Raw genomic sequence first — 22,778 nt, 5'->3', positions numbered from 1 at the left:
TGGAGTGGAAGCAGTAGAGATCAGATCCATTTACTAGTATGCTCCTATAGGGTGTGGTCAGTTCAGAGGGTGTAACTCATATTGTATTCTTCATGCATTATTCCAGTTTGAGCACTGCTAGTTTTCTTAACATTGTACAAAGCACAACTCTTCCTTCCCACTGGTTACAGTCCCTTGGACTTCTAGTACAGTGCATCCGGAAAGTATTCACAGCGCTTTACTTTTTCTACATTTTGTTATATTACAGCCTTATTCCAAAATGGAATAAATAAAAACATTTTCCTCAAAAGTCTACACACAATACCCCATAACAACGTGAAAAAAGCTTTTTGAGATTTTTGCAAACTTATTAAAAATAAAAAAATAAATCAGATGTACATGGACAAGATTGTCTCGAGGCACAAATCTGGGGCAGGGTACAGAAAAATATTTGCTGCTTTGAAAGTCTCAATGAGCACAGTGGCCTCCATCATCCATAAATGGAAGAAGTTCGGAACCACCAGGACTCTTCCTAGAGTTGGCTGGCCGTCTAAACTGAGCGATCGGGGAGAAGGGCCCTAGTCAGGGAAGTGACTAAGAACCCGATGTTCACTCTTTTAGAGCTACAGCATTTCTCTGTGGAGAGAGGAGAACCATCTCTGCAGCAATCTACCAATCTGGCCTGCATGGTAGAGTGGCTAGACGGAAGCCACTCCTTAGTAAAAAGCACATGGCAGCCCGCCTGAAAGACTCTCAGACCATGAAAAACAAAATTCTCTGGTCCAAAGAGAAAATATTGAACTCTTTGGCGTGAATGCCAGGCGTCATGTTTGGAGGAAACCAGGCACCGCTCATCACCCGCCAATATCATCCCTACAGTGAAGCATGGTGGTGGTAGCATCATGCTGTGGGGAGATTTTTCAGAAGCAGGAACTGGGAGACTAGTCAGAATAGAGGGAAAGATGAATGCAGCAATGTACAGACACATCCTGGATGAAAACCTGTAAAAAAAAAAAAAAAAGAGCGCTCTTGACCTCAGACTGGGGCAACAGTTCATCTTTTAGCAGGACAATGACCCTAAGCACACAGCCAAGATATCAAAGGAGTGGCTTCAGGGCAACTCTGACTGTCCTTGAGTGGCCCAGCCAGAGCCCAATTGAACATCTCTGGAGAGATCTGAAAATGGCTGTGCACCGACGCTTCCCATCCAACCTGATGGAGCTTGAGAGGGGCTGCAAAGAGGAATGGGCGAAACTGCCCAAAAATACTGTAGGTGTGCCAAGCTTGTAGCATCATATTCAAAAAGACACGAGGCTGCCAAAGGTGCATCAACAAAGTATTGAGCAAAGGCTGATCATGTACATGTGATTTCTTAGTTTTTAATTTCAATAAATTAGCAAAAATTTCAAAAAACTTTTTTCACGTCATTATGGAGTATTGGGGGTAATTCCAAGTTGATCGCAGCAGGACATTTTTTAGCAGTTGGGCAAAACCATGTGCACTGCAGGGGAGGCAGATATAACATGTGCAGAGAGAGTTAGATTTGGGTGGGGTGAGTTCAATCTGCAATTTAAATTGCAGTCTAAAAATAAAGCAGCCAGTATTTACCCTGCACAGAAACAAAATAGCCCAACCAAATCTAACTCTCTCTGCACATGTTATACCTGCCCCCCCCCCCCTGCAGTGCACATGGTTTTGCCCAGCTGCTAAAAAAAATTCCTGCTGCGATCAACTTGGAATTACCCCCATTGTGTGTTGAATTTTGAGGGGAAAATTAATTTATTCCATTTTGGAATAAGGCTGTAACGTAAAAAAATGTGGAAAAAGTTAAATCGCTGTGAATAACTTTCCGAATGCACTGTAGGATTTCCTAAATAGCTTTGTAAGTCACTCTCCAATAGATTCATGCTTTGCTGCAGAGGGAAGCACGAGATACAGACAGCACATATGACTGTTCTCAGTAGCGGATCTTGCCACGGGCAAGCAGGACTTTTGCCCGGGGCGCCGCCATCCGGAGGGCGCCGCACCGTGGCAAGATCTGCCACTGCTGCCCGCTGTGTCCCCCGTCCGCCTCCGCTGCCCGCTGCCGTCCCCGTCCGCCTCCTGTGAAGGGAACTAGACGCTATGCGTCTAGTTTCCCTTTGTGGAGAGTAACTTTGCTGAGCGGTGCGCGATGACGTCATCGCGCACCGCACAGCAAAGGTCCTCTCCACGAAGGGAACTAGACGCATAGCGTCTAGTTTCCCTTCGTGGAGAGGACCTTTTGCTGTGCGGTGCGCGATGACGTCATCGCGCACCGCTCAGCATTCAAGCTCCGCTAGCAATGTACAGGGGGCGTAACTGGCCACGCCCCCTGTATTAGGCCACGCCCCCTTTCCTGCCCAGGGCGCAGAGCGCCCTTGAACCGGCCCTGACTGTTCTCACAGACTAGCAGGGTTACAAGACAGCTAAGTGAACAGTGCAACATCATCTTACAGGAGATTAGTACTCTCACAGTAGCACAAATGTCATACATGTTCAATACTCACATGTGTCACAGTCATATGAGAAGAAAAGGTTTTATTAGGAAGATCATAGATTCCTTCACGTATCATAAATGCAATTCCTTTCTCTCTCCAGCGATTATAATCTATGGCATTAATTGCCGTTGCCTGAAAGACATAAAATTGCCTCATCATAAAAAAAGAATACTTTATAAATAGTCAACACAAAAAATAGGATTTTAATACCTACCGGTAAATCCTTTTCTCTTAGTCCGTAGAGGATGCTGGGGACTCCGTAAGGACCATGGGGTATATAGACAGGATCCGCAGGAGACATGGGCACACAAGACTTTTACTGGGTGTGAACTGGCTCCTCCCTCTATGCCCCTCCTCCAGACCTCAGTTAGAAAACTGTGCCCAGGGAGACGGACATTTCGAGGAAAGAATTTATTGATTAAACACAGTGAGTGTCATACCAGCTCACACCACGAACATACCACAGAACGCGGCAGTCAAAAGAATACCAGCCCACGGCATGAACAATACACAGCCACAAGCTGAGAGAATATGTAACACAACCAGTGTGTCAACACAACCAATAATAAGACACTGCTTGCCATGGCATGCACAACGTCAGCAACAGCCTGACAGAAAAGAACCACCACAAGAGTGTAACTAGAACCAATAACTGCAGACACAGTACGCACTTGGGACGGGCGCCCAGCATCCTCTACGGACTAAGAGAAAAGGATTTACCGGTAGGTATTAAAATCCTATTTTCTCTGACGTCCTAGTGGATGCTGGGAACTCCGTAAGGACCATGGGGAATAGCGGCTCCGCAGGAGACTGGGCACAACTAAAGAAAGCTTTAGGACTACCTGGTGTGCACTGGCTCCTCCCACTATGACCCTCCTCCAGACCTCCGTTAGAATCTTGTGCCAGGCTGAGCTGGATGCACACTAGGGGCTCTCCTGAGCTCCTAGAAAAAGAAAGTTTATTTTAGGTTTTTTTATTTTCAGTGAGATCTGCTGGCAACAGACTCACTGCTACGAGGGACTAAGGGGAGAAGAAGCGAACCTACCTGCTTGCAGCTAGGTTGGGCTTCTTAGGCTATTGGACAACATTAGCTCCAGAGGGATCGAACACAGGGCCCGACCTCGATCGTCCGGTCCCGGAGCCGCGCCGCCGTCCCCCTTACAGAGCCAGAAGCAAGAAGATAGTCTGGAAAATCGGCGGCAGAAGACTTTGGTCTTCAACAAGGTAGCGCACAGCACTGCAGCTGTGCGCCATTGCTCCTCATGCACACCTCACACTCCGGTCACTGATGGGTGCAAGGCGCTGGGGGGGGGGCGCCCTGAGCAGCAATATTAACACCTTGGCTGGCAAAATAATCACAATATATAGTCCTAGAGGCTATATATGTGAAAAATACCCCTGCCAGAGATCCATAAAAAAGCGGGAGAAGCCCGCCGAAAAAGGGGCGGGGCTATCTCCCTCAGCACACTGGCGCCATTTTCTCTTCACAGTGCAGCTGGAAGACAGCTCCCCAGGCTCTCCCCTGTAGTTTTCAGGCTCAAAGGGTTAAAAAGAGAGGGTGGGCACTAAATTTAGGCGCAAATCTGTGTATTATAGCAGCTATAAGGGAAAAATCACTGTGGGTAGTGTGAATCCCTGCATTATATAGCGCTCTGGTGTGTGCTGGCATACTCTCTCTCCGTCTCCCCAAAGGACTTTGTGGGGTCCTGTCCTCAGTCAGAGCATTCCCTGTGTGTGTGCGGTGTGTCGGTACGGCTGTGTCGACATGGTTGATGAGGAGGCTTATGTGGAAGCGGAGCAGATGCCGATAAATGTGATGTCGCCCCCTGTGGGGCCGACACCAGAGTGGATGGATAGGTGGAAGGTATTAACCGACAGTGTCAACTCCTTACATAAAAGGCTGGATGACGTAACAGCTGTGGGACAGCCGGCTTCTCAGCCCGCGCCTGCCCATGCGTCTCAAAGGCCATCAGGGGCTCAAAAACGCCCTCTACCTCAGATGGCAGACACAGATGTCGACACGGAGTCTGACTCAAGTGTCGACGAGGTTGAGACATATACACAATCCACTAGGAACATCCGTTGCATGATCTCGGCAATAAAAATAAATGTGTTACACATTTCTGACATTAACCCAGGTACCACAAAAAAGGGGTTTTATGTTTGGGGAGAAAAAGCAGCCAGTGTTTTGTTCCCCCATCAGATGAGTGAATGGTGTGTGAAGAAGCGTGGGTTCCCCCGATAAGAAACAGGTAATTTCTAAAAAGTTACTGATGGCGTACCCTTTCCCGCCAGAGGATAGGTCACGTTGGGAGATATCCCCTAGGGTGGATAAGGCGCTCACACGTTTGTCAAAAAAGGTGGCACTGCCGTCTTACGATACGGCCACTTTGAAGGAGCCTGCTGATAAAAAGCAGGAGGATATCCTGAAGTCTGTATATACACACTCAGGTACTATACTGAGACCTGCAATTGCCTCAGCATGGATAGTGCTGCTACAGCGTGGTCTATTACCCTGTCAGGACAGGGATACTATTTTGCTAACCATAGAGCATATTAAAGACGTCGTCTTATATATGAGGGATGCACAGAGGGATATTTGCCGGCTGGCATCCAGAATTAATGCAATGTTCATTCTGCCAGGAGGGTATTAGGGACCCGGCAGTGGACAGGTGATGCTGACTTTAGAAGGCACATGAAGATTCTGCCTTATAAGGGTGAGGAATTGTTTGGGGATGGTCTCTGGGACCTCGTATCCACAGCAACAGCTGGGAAGAAAAAAAATTACCTCAAGTTTCCTCACAGCCTAAGAAAGCACCGTATTATAAAAAGGTACAGTCCTTTCGGCTTCAGAAAAGCAAGCGGGTCAAAGGCGCTTCCCTTCTGCACAGAGACAAGGGAAGAGGGAAAAAGCTGCACCAGACAGCCAGTTCCCAGGATCAAAAATCTTCCCCCTCTTCCTCTGAGTCCACCGCATGACGCTGGGGCTCCACAGGTGGAGCCAGGTGCGGTGGGGGTGCGTCTTGGGAACTTCAGCGACCAGTGGGCTCGCTCACAGGTGGATCCCTGGGTTCTGCAAGTAGTATCACAGGGATACAAGCTGGAGTTCGAGGCGACTCCCCCTCGCCGTTACCTCAAACAGCCTTGCCTGCTGTCCTCGAGGGGTGGTAGTACTGGCGGCAATTCACAAGCTGTACTTCCAGCAGGTGATAATCAAGGTACCCCTCCTTCAACAAGGCCGGGTTTACTATTCCACAATGTTTGTGGTACCGAAACCAGACGGTTCGGTGAGACCCATTCTAAAATTGAAATCCTTGAACACTTTTATACGAAGGTTCAAAGTTCAAAATGGAATCGCTCAGGGCGGTTATTGCAAGCCTGGACGAAGGGGATTACATGGTATCACTGGACATCAAGGATGCTTACCTGCATGTCCCCATTTACCCTCCTCACCAGGAGTACCTCAAAATTGTGGTACAGGACTGTCATTACCAATTCCAGGCGTTGCCGTTGGTCTGTCCCCGGCACCGAGGGTATTTACCAAGGTAATGGCCGAAATGATGATACTCCTTCGAAAAAAGGGAGTTATAATTATCCCGTACTTGGACGATCTCCTTATAAAGGCGAGGTCCAGGGAGCAGTTGTTCGTCAGAGTAGCACTATCTCGGGAAGTGCTACAACAGCACGGCTGGATTCTGAATAGTCCCAAGTCGCAGCTGGTTCCTACGACGCGTCTGTTCCTGGGTATGGTTCTAGACACAGAACAGGAAAAAAGGGTTTCTCCCGGAGGAGAAGGCCATGGAGTTGCCAACTCTAGTCAGAGACCTCCTAATACAAATACAGGTGTCGGTGCATCAATGCGAGTCCTGGGAAAGATGGTAGCTTCTTACGAAGAAATTCCATTCGGCAGGTTCCATGCAAGGATCTTCCAGTGGGATCTGTTGGACAAGTGGTCCGGGTCACATCTTCAGATGCATCGGCTGATAAACTCTGTCTCTAAGAGCCAGGGTGTCTCTGTTGTGGTGGCTGCAGAGTGCTCATCTTCTAGAGGGCCGCAGATTCGGCATACAGGACTGGGTCCTGGTGACCACGGATGCCAGCCTTCGAGGCTGGGGGGCAGTCACACAGGGAAGAAACTTCCAAGGACTATGGTCAAGTCAGGAGACTTCCCTACACAAAAATATTCTGGGACTAAGGGCCATTCACAATGCCCTAAGTCAGGCTAGACCCCTGCTTCAACACCAGCCGGTACTGATCCAGTCAGACAACATCACGGTGGTCGCCCTTGTAAACCAGCAGGGCGGCACAAGAAGCAGGATGGCGATGGCAGAAGCCACAAGGATTTTCCGATGGGCGGAAAATCATGTGTTAGCACTGTCAGCAGTGTTCATTCCCGGAGTGGACAACTGGGAAGCAGACTCTCAGCAGGCACGACCTCCACCCGGGAGAGTGGGGACTTCATCCAGAAGTCTTCAAAATGATTGTACACCATTGGGAAAGGCCACAGGTGGACATGATGGCGTCCCGCCTCAACAAAAAGCTAAAAGGATATTGCGCCAGGTCAAGGGACCCTCAGGCGATAGCTGTGGACGCTCTGGTAACACCGTGGGTGTACAGTCGGTGTATGTGTTCCCTCCTCTGCCTCTCATACCCAAGGTACTGAGAATAATAAGAAGGAGAGGAGTAAGAACTATACTCGTGGTTCCGGATTGGCCATGAAGAGCTTGGTACCCAGAACTTCAAGAAATGATCTCAGAGGACCCATGGCCTCTGCCGCTCAGACAGGACCTGCTGCAGCAGGGGCCCTGCCTGTTTCAAGACTTACAACGGCTGTGTTTGACGGCATGGCGGTTGAACACCGGATCCTGAAGGAAAAAGGCATTCTGGAGGAAGTCATTCCTACGCTGATTAAGGCTAGGAAAGATGTGATCGCAAAATATTATCACCGCATATGGCGAAAATATGTTGCTTGGTGTGAGGCCAGGAAGGCCCCAACGGAGGAATTTCAACTGGGTCGATTTCTGCACTTCCTACAGTCAGGAGTGACTATGGGCCTAAAATTGGGTTCCATTAAGGTCCAGATTTCAGCTCTGTACATTTTCTTCCAAAAAGAACTGGCTTCACTGCCTGAAGTTCAGACTTTTGTTAAGGGAGTGCTGCATATTCAGCCCCCGTTTGTGCCTCTAGTGGCACCGTGGGATCTCAACGTGGGGTTGGATTCCTGAAGTCGCATTGGGTTGAGCCACTTAAATCCGTAGAGCTAAAATACCTCACGTGGAAAGTGGTCATGCTGTTGGCCTTGGCGTCGGCCAGGTGTGTATCAGAATTGGCGGCTTTGTCATGCAAAAGCCCTTATCTGATTTTCATATGGATAGGGCGGAATTGAGGACTCGTTCCCAATTCCTTCCTAAGGTGGTATCAGCTTTTCATGTGAACCAACCTATTGTGGTGCCTGCGGCTACGGGGGACTTGGAGGACTCCAAGTTACTGGACGTAGTCAGGGCCCTGAAAATCTATGTTTCCAGGACGGCTGGAGTCAGGAAAACTGACTCGCTATTTATCCTGTATGCACCCAACAAGCTGGGTGCTCCTGCTTCTAAGCAGACTATTGCTCGCTGGATCTGTAGCACGATTCAACTTGCACATTCTGCGGCTGGACTGCCGCACCCTAAATCTGTAAAAGCCCATTCCACGAGGAAAGTGGGCTCTTTTTGGGTGGCTGCCCAAGGGGTCTCGGCTTTACAACTTTGCCGAGCTATTACTTGGTTGGGTTCAAACATCTTTGCAAGAGTCTACAAGTTTGATACACCGGCTGAGGAGGACCTTGAGTTTGCTCATTCGGTGCTGCAGAGTCATCCGCACTCTCCCGCCCGTTTGGGTGCTTTGGTATAATCCCCATGGTCCTTACGGAGTCCCCAGCATCCACTAGGATGTTAGAGAAAATAAGATTTTACTCACCGGTAAATCTATTTCTCGTAGTCCGTAGTGGATGCTGGGCGCCCATCCCAAGTGCGGATTGTCTGCAATACTTGTATATAGTTATTGCCTAACTAAAGGGTTATTGTTATGAGCCATCTGTTAGTGAGGCTCAGTTATATTTCATACTGTTAACTGGGTATAATATCACGAGTTATACGGTGTGATTGGTATGGCTGGTATGAGTCTTACCCGGGATTCAAAATCCTTCCTTATTGTGTCAGCTCTTCCGGGCACAGTATCCTAACTGAGGTCTGGAGGAGGGTCATAGTGGGAGGAGCCAGTGCACACCAGGTAGTCCTAAAGCTTTCTTTAGTTGTGCCCAGTCTCCTGCGGAGCCGCTATTCCCCATGGTCCTTACGGAGTTCCCAGCATCCACTACGGACTACGAGAAATAGATTTACCGGTGAGTAAAATCTTATTTTCTCATACGTCCCAGAGGATGCTGGGGACTCCGTAAGGACCATGGGGTTTATACCAAAGCTCCAGACCGGGCGGGAGAGTGCGGACGACTCTGCAGCACCGATTGAGCAACACAAGGTTCCCATCAGCCAGGGTATCAAACTTGTAGAGCTTAGCAAAAGTGTTTGAACCCGACCAAGTATCCACTCAGCCAAGTTAAACCCTTCCTAGTAGAATGGGTCACCACTGAATTCGGTAATGGCAATCCAGCCATAGAACAAGCCCGCCGAATCGGATCACATATCTAGCGTGTAACCGACTGCAGAGACGCAGGCGCCCCAATCACGCTAGGAGCATACCGGACTAACAGAGCCTCTGTTTCCCCAATCTGAGCCAAATTGGCGACATAAAATATTCAAAACCCTGACTACATCAAGAAAACTTGAATCAGCCAATGCTTAAGTAACCACAGGCATCAAATATGGTGGTTCCTGCGAAACACCTAAACCACTTTTGGCAGAACTATTATCAGAGTTCTCAATTTCGCTCTTTACACCTGGAAGATCAAAACAGGGCTCCTGTGAGACCCAGCCGCTACATCCGACACCCGCCTTGCGGACGCCAAAGCCAAAAGCATGACCACTCTCCAAGAGAGAATTTTTTAACACAACCTTTCATAAAGGTTCCAATCATTGTGACACAAGAAACTCAACACAGCGTCAAGGTCCCACGGTGCTAATGGGGGCACAAATGGAGGTTGGATGTGCAGTACTCCTTCAACGAAGGTCCGAACTTCCGGAAAGGTCGCCAATTCTTTCTTGAAAGAGAATTTATAAGGCCAAAACCGCACTTGAACGGAGCCTAACTTTAGGCCTGCCTGGAGAAGAACGACGCAGCAGAAGCTTCCGCAGTAACCTTCTTGGAATCACACCAAGACACATTTTCTCCAACCACGGTGGTAAGGCTATGCCGTTACTTCTGTTCTAGCCTGAAGAAAAGTGGAAAGACTTCACTGGGAATACTCTGTCTAGGATATGGCGTTCAACAGCCACACCGTCAAACGTAGCCGTGGTATGTCTTGATACATGCCCTGACCTTGCTGTAACAGTTCCTCACGTAGAGGAAGAGGCCAGGGATCTTCTATGAGTAAATCTTGAAAAACTGGATACCAAGCCCTCCGTGTTCAAACCGGAACAATGAGGATCGCCTGAACATTCAATCGTCTTACGGTTATCACCTTCAGAAAAGTGAAAACGGAGGGGACACATAGACCGACTGAAAACACCCAAGGTGTCCCGAGGACGTCACTGCTATAGCCTGAGTGTCCCCTGACCTGGAACAATATCCCTGAGATCTCTCGTTGAGGTGAGACGCCAACCTGTTCAATTGAGGTACTCCTCAAAGAGTTTTCGCTTCAGTGAAACTTCTCTATGACAGCATTTCTCCCGGATAGAGATCACATCTGCAGAGGAATCTATTACTCCGTCGTTCACATCCGGAACGAAGGCAGCTAATATAGCGTTTACCAGTCTTTCCATCCAGCGGAAAACTTTTTACGGCATCTGCCATTGCCGCTCTGCTCCTTGTTCCACCATAGCGGCTTACTTAGACCACTGCTGCCAAGTCGTCCGACAGCATTAACACGGGCAGATCACTAAGCCTATGTTCACTGAAAATAGCTCTGAATTCAAGAAAACTTATTGCAGACAAGCTTCCCAGCTTCACCTTTTCCTCTGGAAATACTTCCCTTGCAAGGACTGGTCCCCAGTCTCTGAGATCTGCATGTATGGACACCAGGAACTCCACCTGGATTCCGAACCTTCATCCTTCTAGGAGGTGAGAACTGAGCAGATAACACAGGAGCAATATCCTGGGCATTAGGATTAAATTCTGGCGCATGTGCAGGTGAGACCCGGACCACATTTCTAAAAAAAAAAATGCACAATAAAAAGCTAAAATCAACAATCTAATAGGATAAGAATATGTTACCCCTTGATGAAGTCTGACGGACGAAACGCGTTGGGTGTACCTCAACTGATCCTCCATTGTTGATTTTAGCTTTTTATTGTGCATTTTTTTAGTTCTAATTCGATGCAGATTTAGTAACATTCTATGCCTGTATTGTTTTAGCCCACCTTTTTAAGCAATATTTTGTATAAATAAACCCATCTTTTACTTTTTATAAGAACATATCCTGCCAAATTCTTCATATTTATTGTTTGTACAGACACTGCAGGTCGCTAGCACCCCTATCCCCTTTTCCTATCTCTAATTATAAGGCAGCTTATCCCTGCCCAATTTTTTAGGGGACAGCTGACACCTTACATTTTTAAAGGAGTTTCTATAGTCTGGTACTTTTTAACCATAAATACTTACTTACTCTATTCACATACACCTGTGGCGCCGTACTACCATGTATGTATGTATGTATGTATTATATATATATATATATTATACATATATACACACACACATACATACATACATATACACGTACACATACACACACACACACACACACACACACACACACACACACACAGGCATAAGGCAGTTACAGCATGTTATGTTACTCTCAGTAATAACAGTTGGTGCCGACAGGATCACCCGCATACGACTGTGTCACCCATACAGTGTTCACCATTGACAAGCAAGCAACTACCTACCTGCTGACACTGCATCAACTGCATAAAGGACCAACAGGCGTCGGCAATGCCGACAGCAATCCCCCTGTTTGTGACAGAGCACTCATGCCTGTCGACATTAAAAGCTATAGTGGGTATTCTGACCAGGGAAACACAGGGTATATGCACAACACAATATAATATAAGCCCATTCAACTAACTTAGTGTTATATTGGTTATATACACTAAACACTGTGCCCCCCCACATGTGTTTTCACTGCTATGGCGGGGACCTGGAGGAAAATGGCGCTGAACGTGTTGTGAGGGCTAAGCCCCACCTCTTCTCTGCGCGCTTCAGCCCGCTAGAAAATATTGTTCTTTATGCCAGCGGGGGTCCCTATACAGTGTCTACCCACAGTATATTACGTAGCCCCCCTTAAACAAAGTCTATATTGCTGCCCAGGGCGCCCCCCCCCCTCCCTGCACCCTTGTAAGCCGGCGGCGCGGGAGCACTGGCGCGCAGCGCGTTGTATTATGCTGGCGGGGGTATGGGACCCGGTGCCCAGGCACCGAAAATGCTTTCTATGCCAGACGTTTTAAGAGATCAGTAACTTGCTGCCCAGGGCGCTCCCCCCCCAGCACCCTGCGAGTGCCGTTGGTGTGTGGGAGCATGGAGCGCAGAGCGACCGCTGCATGTTACCTCCGTTACTGAAGTCTTCTGTTCTTCACATACTCACCCGGCTTCTTTCTTCTGGCTTCTGTGAGTGGGTTGACGGCGCGGCTCCGGGAACAAGCAGCTAGGCGAACCAAGTGATCGAACCCTCTGGAGCTAATGGTGTCCAGTAGCCTAAGAAGCAATGCCCTTGAACTAAGAAAAAGTAGGTCTGACTTCTCTCCCCTCAGTCCCACGATGCAGGGAGCCTGTAGCCAGCAGGTCTTCCTGAAAATAAAAAACCTAACAAAGTCTTTAGAGGAACTCAGTAGAGCTCCCCTAGTTTGTGTCCAGTCACTCCTGGGCACAAAGTCTAACTGAGGTCTAGTGGAGGGGCATAGAGGGAGGAGCCAGTTCAAACCCAGTAAAAGTCTTATAGTGTGCCCATGTCTCCTGCGGATACCGTCTATACCCCATGGTCCTTACGGCGTCCCCAGCATCCTCTACGACGTTTGAGAAAATAGAGGGGAAAAAACAAACAAAAACAAAAAAAAAACACACACTAAACAACCCCCCCCCCCCCACACACACACTAGAAATTAAATTTCCCTTTTCCAACTTCCATATTCCTCCTTTTAGGAGACTAAAATGTTTCTGAAGAACCTTCTCGTCACTCCTGAGTAAGGTTTATTAGTGAGAAGTATAATGAGAGCAGTTGTACCAGCACATAGACACCAGGGGGTACATTTACTAAAAGAGATGCTGCCCATAGCATTCAATAGGATTCTACTTTTCACTCATATAGCACCTTCTAGAAGATAGCTAGAATGTGATTAGTTGCTATGGACAATGCCTCCCCTTCTAGAAAACGCACACTTTAGTAAATACACCCCTAGGTAGGTTGGTCAAACGCCAGATGTCTTGGAAAGGTGGTGGTGGGGGAACGGACGGACGTGTCAAGCAGAGTAAAAAATGGACAAATTGCCTATAGCAAGAGTGTGCAAACCACCTCCAGCTGTGAAGCGTTTCCTGCTACTGGAGCTTACAGGAAGTTGAACCTCCTGAAACAAAACAGACACTTACCCCCCTGTCATGCAGCTTCATGGTTAAATCCCAGTCATAGGCTCCCTTCCTGGAGTCATAGCGTTTGCCCAAAATCTGCCTGTTCTTCACATCCCAATATCGCTCAATCGGGAAAAGTTTGTGTTCCGAAGTCTGCCAGAATTTAAAGATGCATTCCAGCTCATCCCTTTCTCTGAACTGGATAGAGGAGAACACATACACCATAAACGGGAGCTCTAACACCATGATAATAAAAACGATAACATTTTTATTTATCATTTTTTAAACCCAATTTTAACAGCTTCCCTAATTCATCAATACAATGCACCAATGTATGTTTTGCAAATTATACATGTACTGTACACATGGCTTGATACAGTACATACACTAATAAACACAATTACACCTGTTAGTGGAGGCACAGAAGTCAAATGGATACCCAAAAAATAAAATAAAAAATTACATAAGACTCTGCATATCCATAGCCATTAAAAGCAGAGGTTACGGTAGACTTACCTAGATAACCCTCTTTCTCTGAAGTCCACAGGATCTACCTTGGGATATTAGGAAGAGACAGCGGTATGGGCACAACAGTTAAGCATTTCAGACTTCCAGGACGCAATGGGCCAGCCCCCTATATATGAGAGAGAGAGAGAGAGAGAGAGAGAGAGAGAGAGAGAGAGAGAGAGAGAGAGAGAGAGAGAGAGAGAGAGAGAGATCCCTGTGGACTTCAGAGAAAGAGGGTTATCTAGGCAAGTCTACCATAACCTCTGCTTTCTCTATCAGGGTCCACAGTGATCCGCAGGATCTACCTTGCGACGTCCCTAAGCAGTAACTAAGGCAGGGGACACTCCTGATTGGACAGGAGAATCCTTCGCCCAAATGCAGCATCCTGAGAGGCAAATGTGTCAAAGGCATAATGTCTAATGAATGTGTTAATGGATGACCATGTGGCTGCCTTACAAAGTTGTTCCACTGAGGCACCACGGTGGGCTGCCCATGAAAGACCTACCTTACGAGTAGAGTGGGCAGAGACATTATCTGGAATAGGGAGATCGGCTTACGACTATGCTTCTGAGATAGTCATCCGAAGCCATCTCAGCAGTGTTTGCTTATTAGCAGGCCATCCTCTCTTACGAAATCCGTAGAGGATGAAGAGAGTGCCCGTCCTTCTGATGGCATTGGTACGATTCACGTAGATTCTTAGAGCACGAACTGCATCCAATGATGCATAGCCCGCAGAGTAGTCCGGTCCCTGAAAAGCCGGAACTACTATTTCTCTTACGTTCTAGAGGATACTGGGGTTCCATTTAGTACCATGGGGTATAGATGGGTCCACTAGGAGCCATGGGTCCCCTATCAGGGTACTTAGTCTGCGACCCAGCTAAGCTTGGCATTAGCGATAAGGGCGCGGTGGGGGCTGGCTCCAAATAACAGTCTCCCTGAAGGGCTCTTTGTGGGTTAATTGTGCTTAACCTTCCGTGTGTGCGGTCACATTTACATTATGTCAGGCAAAGAGTGCGTTACTCTTCACCAGGGGGCTCATTACTGGGTACTCAGGGCAGTGCACCTTTCCAGAATAGCGGGGCTGAACCGGAGTGGGTTAATTCCATTAAGGGAATGATCTCAAATATTTCTACAAAACTATCCTGCAATGAGAAAGAGACGCAATACTTAAGACAGACTGTGGAGGAGTTTATGAATAGAGACTCAGGGGTATATTCAATAAGAGTCGGGTCCACTCAGACATGCAGTTGTTGGAATGGACCCGACAACCCCTATTCAAAGAGCGGCCAAATCCGACTGTCTGATTTGGCCGTTCCCTGTGTCCTGTCCTGCCGCGGTCAGCGGCTGCCGAGTGCCCTGACAGCAGCGGTGGGGGGAGCAGAGAGCGGCGGCCAGCTGGGGACCAGTGCGAGGCAGCCGGCGGGGGGAGTAGCGCGAGGCGGCCGGCGGAAGGAGCAGTGTGGCGATCGGCGGCCGGAGCAGGCAGCGGGGGCGATGTCTGTGGTGGCGGGGGATGCACTACAGGGAGAGAGGTGCCTGGCCGTCAAGGTACCTCTCATCCCCGTAGCCCACCGCACCGCTCCCCGTCTCCTCACCGCAATCAGACTTGTTTTCAAGTCGGATGGAGTTTGTCGGAAAGCGAGCCAAAAGCTGTCTGATTTGGCCCCGTTTCCGACAGCAGCAGGTGGATCGGCGGATATTCCGCCGATCCACCTGCTTTTCGACAAGTCAGAAAAAATGTGCCCCTATTGAATAGGTCGGAACCCCTTCCGACCTATTCCAGTCGGAAACTGCCGTCTTTCCAACAAGACTGCAGTTTCCGACTCTTATTGAATACACCCCTCAGTCCCCAAACCAGCGTCTCAATCCCCTCCCACTTGTACGCAAAAACGATCTCTGGCCCATAGCCTGCAGTCTGATGCTGACGGGTCATACATGGAGGAGGGTGGAGGTGGATTTGGAGGGAGGGGGGGTGGATGCTACTCTGTCACATGGAATAGAGGCTCTTATAGAAGCTATCAGAGATGTTCTGCAGATTCCTGATAAGGTGTCAGGAGTGTGAGGAATCTTATTTTAATGTAAAAAAGAAGAAGAAGTCCTCAGTCACTTTTCCTGCATCAAAGGAATTGAATACCCTGTTTGAAGAACCGTAGGTCAATACTGATAAGAAATTTAAAATCCCTAAAAAGGTTGCTCTCATCTTTTCCTTTTCCTATTCTGGATAGGGAAAAAAAAAAAGGAAAAATCCACCGATAGTGGACGCATCAGTCTCTAGGCTGTCATGAAAAATTGTATTGCCTGTCCCTGGTGCAGCCTCCCTAAAAGATACGGCTGATCGTAAAATTGTGACTACACTCAAATCATTGTATACAGCTGCCGGGGTGGCCCAGAGACCCACTATTGCATGTGCTTGGATCACAAAAGCCATTGCTAAATGGTCAGGTAACCTAAATGAGGGGCTAGATTCCTTGTCTAGGGGGGGTGTTGTTTTACTCCTGCAGCATATACAGGACTCTGCGGTCTTTTTTGTGGAAACCATAGGCTTGCTTAATGCACGCACCACCGCTATGGCAGTGTCAGCACGCAGGGGCTTGTGGCTATACCAGTGGACTGCTGATGCAGACTCCAGGAAAGGCGTGGAAGGCCTACCATTCACAGGAGAGGCCTTGTTTGGAGACAAACTACACAAATGGATAGCCAAAGCTACTACGGATAAGTCTACGTATCTTCCTTCCGCAGCTCCCCCAGCCAGAAAAGCTTATTCAGCTTCAAATTTACTGTCCTTTTGTACTGCCAAGTTTAAAGGAAAATCCAGGAGGTGCTTCTACAGCCTCCAGAGGCGCAAGAGGTAAACCACGCAAACCAGTAACTGCAGGTGCTAAGGAACAGAGCTCAGGCTCTGCTTCCTCAAAGCCTTCAGCATGACTGTGGACCGCAATGCCTGGAGGACTGTCACATGGGAGCCAGACTAAAATTCTTCAGTCACATCGGGTCAAGTTCGTGCCGGGATCCCTGGGTCATAGATCTTATTTCCCAGGGCTACAGACTGGAGTTCCAAGAGCTCCCACCTCACAGATTCTTGAAATCAGGCTTACCAGCTTCACAAGAGGAAAGTATACGTTACAGCAGGCCATTCAAAAACTGTTACAGACTCAAGTCATTGTTCCAGTCCAACCTCATCTGCACAACAAGGGGTACTATTCCAACTTGTTTCTACTACCGAAACCGGTGATTAAAATCCTATTTTCTTCATTAAGATAGAACTTAGAGACCATCTTCGGAAGATACCCAGAGTTCGTTCGAAGAACTGCTCTAATGAGATGTGGCGCAGATGAGATGTATAAGAAAATAGTGCTTATCTTAAGAAATGGAGAGTCAATTGAGGTTTCTTAAGATAAGCACTATTTTCTTATCCTAAAAGTGTTTACGCTTTTAGTTTTTATTGTCAATATTTTGTGCATTTTTTAGCTTTACTTTTATGTAGTTCTAGTAACATCTTATGCCTATAATCTTTTAGCCCGCCTTTTTTAATTATCTCTTGTATAAATAGATTGTTATTTTTTATAAAGAAACGTAACCAGCTAAATTATTCGTATTTATTTTAATCTATTAGACACTGTCTGTCGCTAATACCCCTATCCCTTTTTCATATCCTTAACTGCAAGGCAGCTTATCCCTGCCCAATTTCTTAGGGGTCAGCTGACACCTTATATATTTTTAAAGGTGTGTCTAAAGTTTGGTATATTTTTTAACCTTAAATATTTGTTCTACACACATACACCTGTGGCGCCATACTCCCATTACTCTATAATAATATATATATATATATATATATATATATATATATATATATATACACATACATACATACATACATACATACATACATACATACATATATACATATATATGTATACACACACATATATATACATTTTATTTTTTTATACATACATACATACATACATACACACAATTGACCAATATTGGCACGGATCCAGTGATAAAGATTTGCAGCAATTACCGTTCATGGATTATCAACGAGATCTCAATTTGAAACAATTGTTGATGAGACCTTTGCAAGAGCCGAACGGTAATTCTGGGAGCTCCTGGCTGAAAACGGCGAAATTGGGATGTTTTAAGTGCATTAACTGCACCACATGTAGGTCCATCATTATGGAGCACTCCAAGAACTTAAAAAAATAAATAAAATTTGTTTAAGTTATTGGAGTACTGCCATCATTGTAGTCAAATATATATATATATATATATATATATATATATATATATATATATATATATATATATATATATATATATATATATATATATATATATATATATATATATATATAAAAGCATAGGGCCGGCACTCCTCGGTTAATTGGTTACTGCGCTGGTGCCTTCACATGTACAGCAGTACATACATATAATTCTCACCGTGCGGCACTCAGCTTGTATGAAAAAGACACACTGGAAACCAGTAGCGTTAAACAACGTTTCAGTGCCTAAGCACTATCGTCAGGTTTATAAAAGAATGACACATAAATTACATACCTTTATACACAATCACCCGTGCAGTCTACCACGCCGGGAGTCCTCACGGACCCTCCTCCTTTCCGGCAGCGGCTGATGACATCATCAAGAAGTGCACCCATCACCAAGGTTACAAATAAACATGCAGCGATTCTACAGATATAACAATACATATAAGACAGATTGTCAATCAGATTGCCCCAATTGAACTGCGATCCAACCTGTAAGGCTAAGAAAAGCATTCAAAAGCAATTATAACTCAAATATTCATTTAATCCCCGCGGGGATAATACATCCAGTCGATGTATCCATTGAACCTCTCTCTGTATTAGTAATCGATTACGATCACCTCCTCTCACCGGTTTTTCTACCCAATCTATCATCCGATACCTAATGCTGGCTACACTATGCTTAAACTCCGCAAAGTGACGGGCAACTGGTTGATCCGATTTTTTGTCGCTACTCAATGCCGCTCTGATTGCTGATCTGTGCATTGACATGCGATCCTTAAATCTTCCCTGGGTTTTGCCTATATAGCTTAATCCACAGGGACAGATTATTTGGTATACAACATAGCACGTATTACATGTTAGATGATGTCGGATTAAAAACTTTTTTCCTGTGTGTGGATGGAAAAAGGCATCGCCTGCAATTAAAAAACTACAGGTGGTGCATCCACATTTGAAACAACCCAACTTTTTCTTAGACAAAAAATGCTGGGTACCAGTTGGTTCCTGGTTGCTAATATCTGTGCGTACCAAAAGATCCCTAAGATTTTTACCTCGTGTGAAACACGGCATAGGATTTACTTTTTGGAATGGCAATTGCTGATCTGTTTTAATTACATGCCAATGTTTCTTAATAGCGGCATTGATCTCACCTGATTGTGTGTTATATTGAGTGATGATCGGGACTCGTTCCTTTACTGTATTAACCTGTACCTTATTTAATAATTCCTTCCGATCAATCAATAACACTCGCTCTTTCGTGTGATTCAGTAGATCTCTCTCATATCCCCTTAAATATAATTTCTCTATTAGTGCATCAATCTGTTTAGTGGCCGTCTCTGTGTTTGAATTGATTCTCCTAATTCTTAACATTTGTGAATATGGAAGTGAATTTTTTAATTTTGATGGATGACAGCTGTTATATTGTAATAAGGTATTCCTGTCTGTTTCTTTCAAGAATACAGATGTCACAAATTGATTATTGACTAATTTGATATCAACATCCAAATAATCTATAGAATGTTGATTAATACGAAATGTGAATTTAATTGGACTTCCACTATCATTGATCTTTTCCATTAATTTGCAAAAGGTATCCTTAGAGCCCGACCACACAATAAACAAATCGTCTATATAGCGGGTATACAAGACAATGTTAGAATAAACCACCTCCTCAGAGAAAAATAAATGTTGTTCGACACTAAACATATAAATGTTAGCTATAGCTGGGGCCACAGCAGAGCCCATTGAGCAGCCGCTCAATTGAATATAATATTTTTTGTCAAACAAAAAGTAATTCTTCTTGAGGGTAAACTCCAAAAGACATATGCAAAATTCAACAAATGCCATATCATACAAATCACAATCTAACAAAAACCTTTTCACCGCCTGTAAACATTGATTATGTGGTATAACTGTATATAAGCTGACAACATCTGCGCAGACCATCCACGATCCTTCTGGGATGCTGCCCAGAGCTGTCAGCTTATTAATAAACATAGTGGTGTCCAGAAGGAAATTCTTGTGCCGTTGGACTAACGGTTGCAAGATGGAATCAAGATATGTTGAAATTGGTTGTGTCAAAGAACCCCTTGCAGCAACAATAGGGCGTCCTGGTGGGGGTGACACCCCTTTATGTATCTTAGGCAGTGTGTAAAGTACTGGGGTGATAGGATATTTTGGTAATAAAGCATCTGCCAATTTCTGATTAATGATGCCCTCATGTACCGCGCCCGTCAGTTCTTTGTACGTTGTCTCATCATGTAATTGACGAAGAATTTCACTACGATAATCTTTAAGATCTTGCGATCGTCTTGCAAGATCTTAAAGATTATCGTAGTGAAATTCTTCGTCAATTACATGATGAGACAACGTACAAAGAACTGACGGGCGATCCAGTGAATAAATTTCAAGAAGAACTGGGTGTTATTTTAAAGGCAGCGGTACATGAGGGCATCATTAATCAGAAATTGGCAGATGCTTTATTACCAAAATATCCTATCACCCCAGTACTTTACACACTGCCTAAGATACATAAAGGGGTGTCACCCCCACCAGGACGCCCTATTGTTGCTGCAAGGGGTTCTTTGACACAACCAATTTCAACATATCTTGATTCCATCTTGCAACCGTTAGTCCAACGGCACAAGAATTTCCTTCTGGACACCACTATGTTTATTAATAAGCTGACAGCTCTGGGCAGCATCCCAGAAGGATCGTGGATGGTCTGCGCAGATGTTGTCAGCTTATATACAGTTATACCACATAATCAATGTTTACAGGCGGTGAAAAGGTTTTTGTTAGATTGTGATTTGTATGATATGGCATTTGTTGAATTTTGCATATGTCTTTTGGAGTTTACCCTCAAGAAGAATTACTTTTTGTTTGACAAAAAATATTATATTCAATTGAGCGGCTGCTCAATGGGCTCTGCTGTGGCCCCAGCTATAGCTAACATTTATATGTTTAGTGTCGAACAACATTTATTTTTCTCTGAGGAGGTGGTTTATTCTAACATTGTCTTGTATACCCGCTATATAGACGATTTGTTTATTGTGTGGTCGGGCTCTAAGGATACCTTTTGCAAATTAATGGAAAAGATCAATGATAGTGGAAGTCCAATTAAATTCACATTTCGTATTAATCAACATTCTATAGATTATTTGGATGTTGATATCAAATTAGTCAATAATCAATTTGTGACATCTGTATTCTTGAAAGAAACAGACAGGAATACCTTATTACAATATAACAGCTGTCATCCATCAAAATTAAAAAATTCACTTCCATATTCACAAATGTTAAGAATTAGGAGAATCAATTCAAACACAGAGACGGCCACTAAACAGATTGATGCACTAATAGAGAAATTATATTTAAGGGGATATGAGAGAGATCTACTGAATCACACGAAAGAGCGAGTGTTATTGATTGATCGGAAGGAATTATTAAATAAGGTACAGGTTAATACAGTAAAGGAACGAGTCCCGATCATCACTCAATATAACACACAATCAGGTGAGATCAATGCCGCTATTAAGAAACATTGGCATGTAATTAAAACAGATCAGCAATTGCCATTCCAAAAAGTAAATCCTATGCCGTGTTTCACACGAGGTAAAAATCTTAGGGATCTTTTGGTACGCACAGATATTAGCAACCAGGAACCAACTGGTACCCAGCATTTTTTGTCTAAGAAAAAGTTGGGTTGTTTCAAATGTGGATGCACCACCTGTAGTTTTTTAATTGCAGGCGATGCCTTTTTCCATCCACACACAGGAAAAAAGTTTTTAATCCGACATCATCTAACATGTAATACGTGCTATGTTGTATACCAAATAATCTGTCCCTGTGGATTAAGCTATATAGGCAAAACCCAGGGAAGATTTAAGGATCGCATGTCAATGCACAGATCAGCAATCAGAGCGGCATTGAGTAGCGACAAAAAATCGGATCAACCAGTTGCCCGTCACTTTGCGGAGTTTAAGCATAGTGTAGCCAGCATTAGGTATCGGATGATAGATTGGGTAGAAAAACCGGTGAGAGGAGGTGATCGTAATCGATTACTAATACAGAGAGAGGTTCAATGGATACATCGACTGGATGTATTATCCCCGCGGGGATTAAATGAATATTTGAGTTATAATTGCTTTTGAATGCTTTTCTTAGCCTTACAGGTTGGATCGCAGTTCAATTGGGGCAATCTGATTGACAATCTGTCTTATATGTATTGTTATATCTGTAGAATCGCTGCATGTTTATTTGTAACCTTGGTGATGGGTGCACTTCTTGATGATGTCATCAGCCGCTGCCGGAAAGGAGGAGGGTCCGTGAGGACTCCCGGCGTGGTAGACTGCACGGGTGATTGTGTATAAAGGTATGTAATTTATGTGTCATTCTTTTATAAACCTGACGATAGTGCTTAGGCACTGAAACGTTGTTTAACGCTACTGGTTTCCAGTGTGTCTTTTTCATACAAGCTGAGTGCCGCACGGTGAGAATTATATTATATATATATATATATATATATATATATATATATATTTATTATACACACACACACACACACACACACACACACACACACACACACACACACACACCAAATGCTTGCGTTTTATCTGTATTTTAAATTGTATTGTGACATGCATAAGAAAACGCATCTCAAATACCAGTGGGTATATAACCTATGTGTCATAGATTGGATAAACAGGATATTTTCAGTACAGCCTGTCACTGCTATGGCTTTAGTGGAATAGAATACAATTATCAGTAAGACAGCAGTCACTCTCTG

At 45.2% G+C, this 22,778-nt stretch overlaps 1 protein-coding gene across 3 annotated transcripts in view; it reads right to left on the bottom strand.

Annotated features, from left to right (window-relative positions):
• DNAAF3 (dynein axonemal assembly factor 3) overlaps positions 1 to 22,778 on the bottom strand; it is a 131,511-nt gene that overhangs the window by 29,248 nt on the left and 79,485 nt on the right. For all 3 annotated transcript variants that reach the window (XM_063942829.1, XM_063942830.1, XM_063942828.1), the window contains exons 6-7: positions 13,236 to 13,412; positions 2,508 to 2,630 (exon numbers count right to left, since the gene is read on the bottom strand). In XM_063942829.1, coding sequence (XP_063798899.1) covers positions 2,508 to 2,630; positions 13,236 to 13,412 — 300 coding nt within the window. The remainder of the gene's footprint in view (positions 1 to 2,507; positions 2,631 to 13,235; positions 13,413 to 22,778) is intronic.

Source organism: Pseudophryne corroboree, chromosome 10, assembly GCF_028390025.1.
Source record: "Pseudophryne corroboree isolate aPseCor3 chromosome 10, aPseCor3.hap2, whole genome shotgun sequence".
NCBI classification, from domain to species: domain Eukaryota; kingdom Metazoa; phylum Chordata; class Amphibia; order Anura; family Myobatrachidae; genus Pseudophryne; species Pseudophryne corroboree.
The sequence above is the reverse complement of the archived record's forward strand: the minus strand, read 5'-3'. Positions and strand labels throughout refer to the sequence as shown.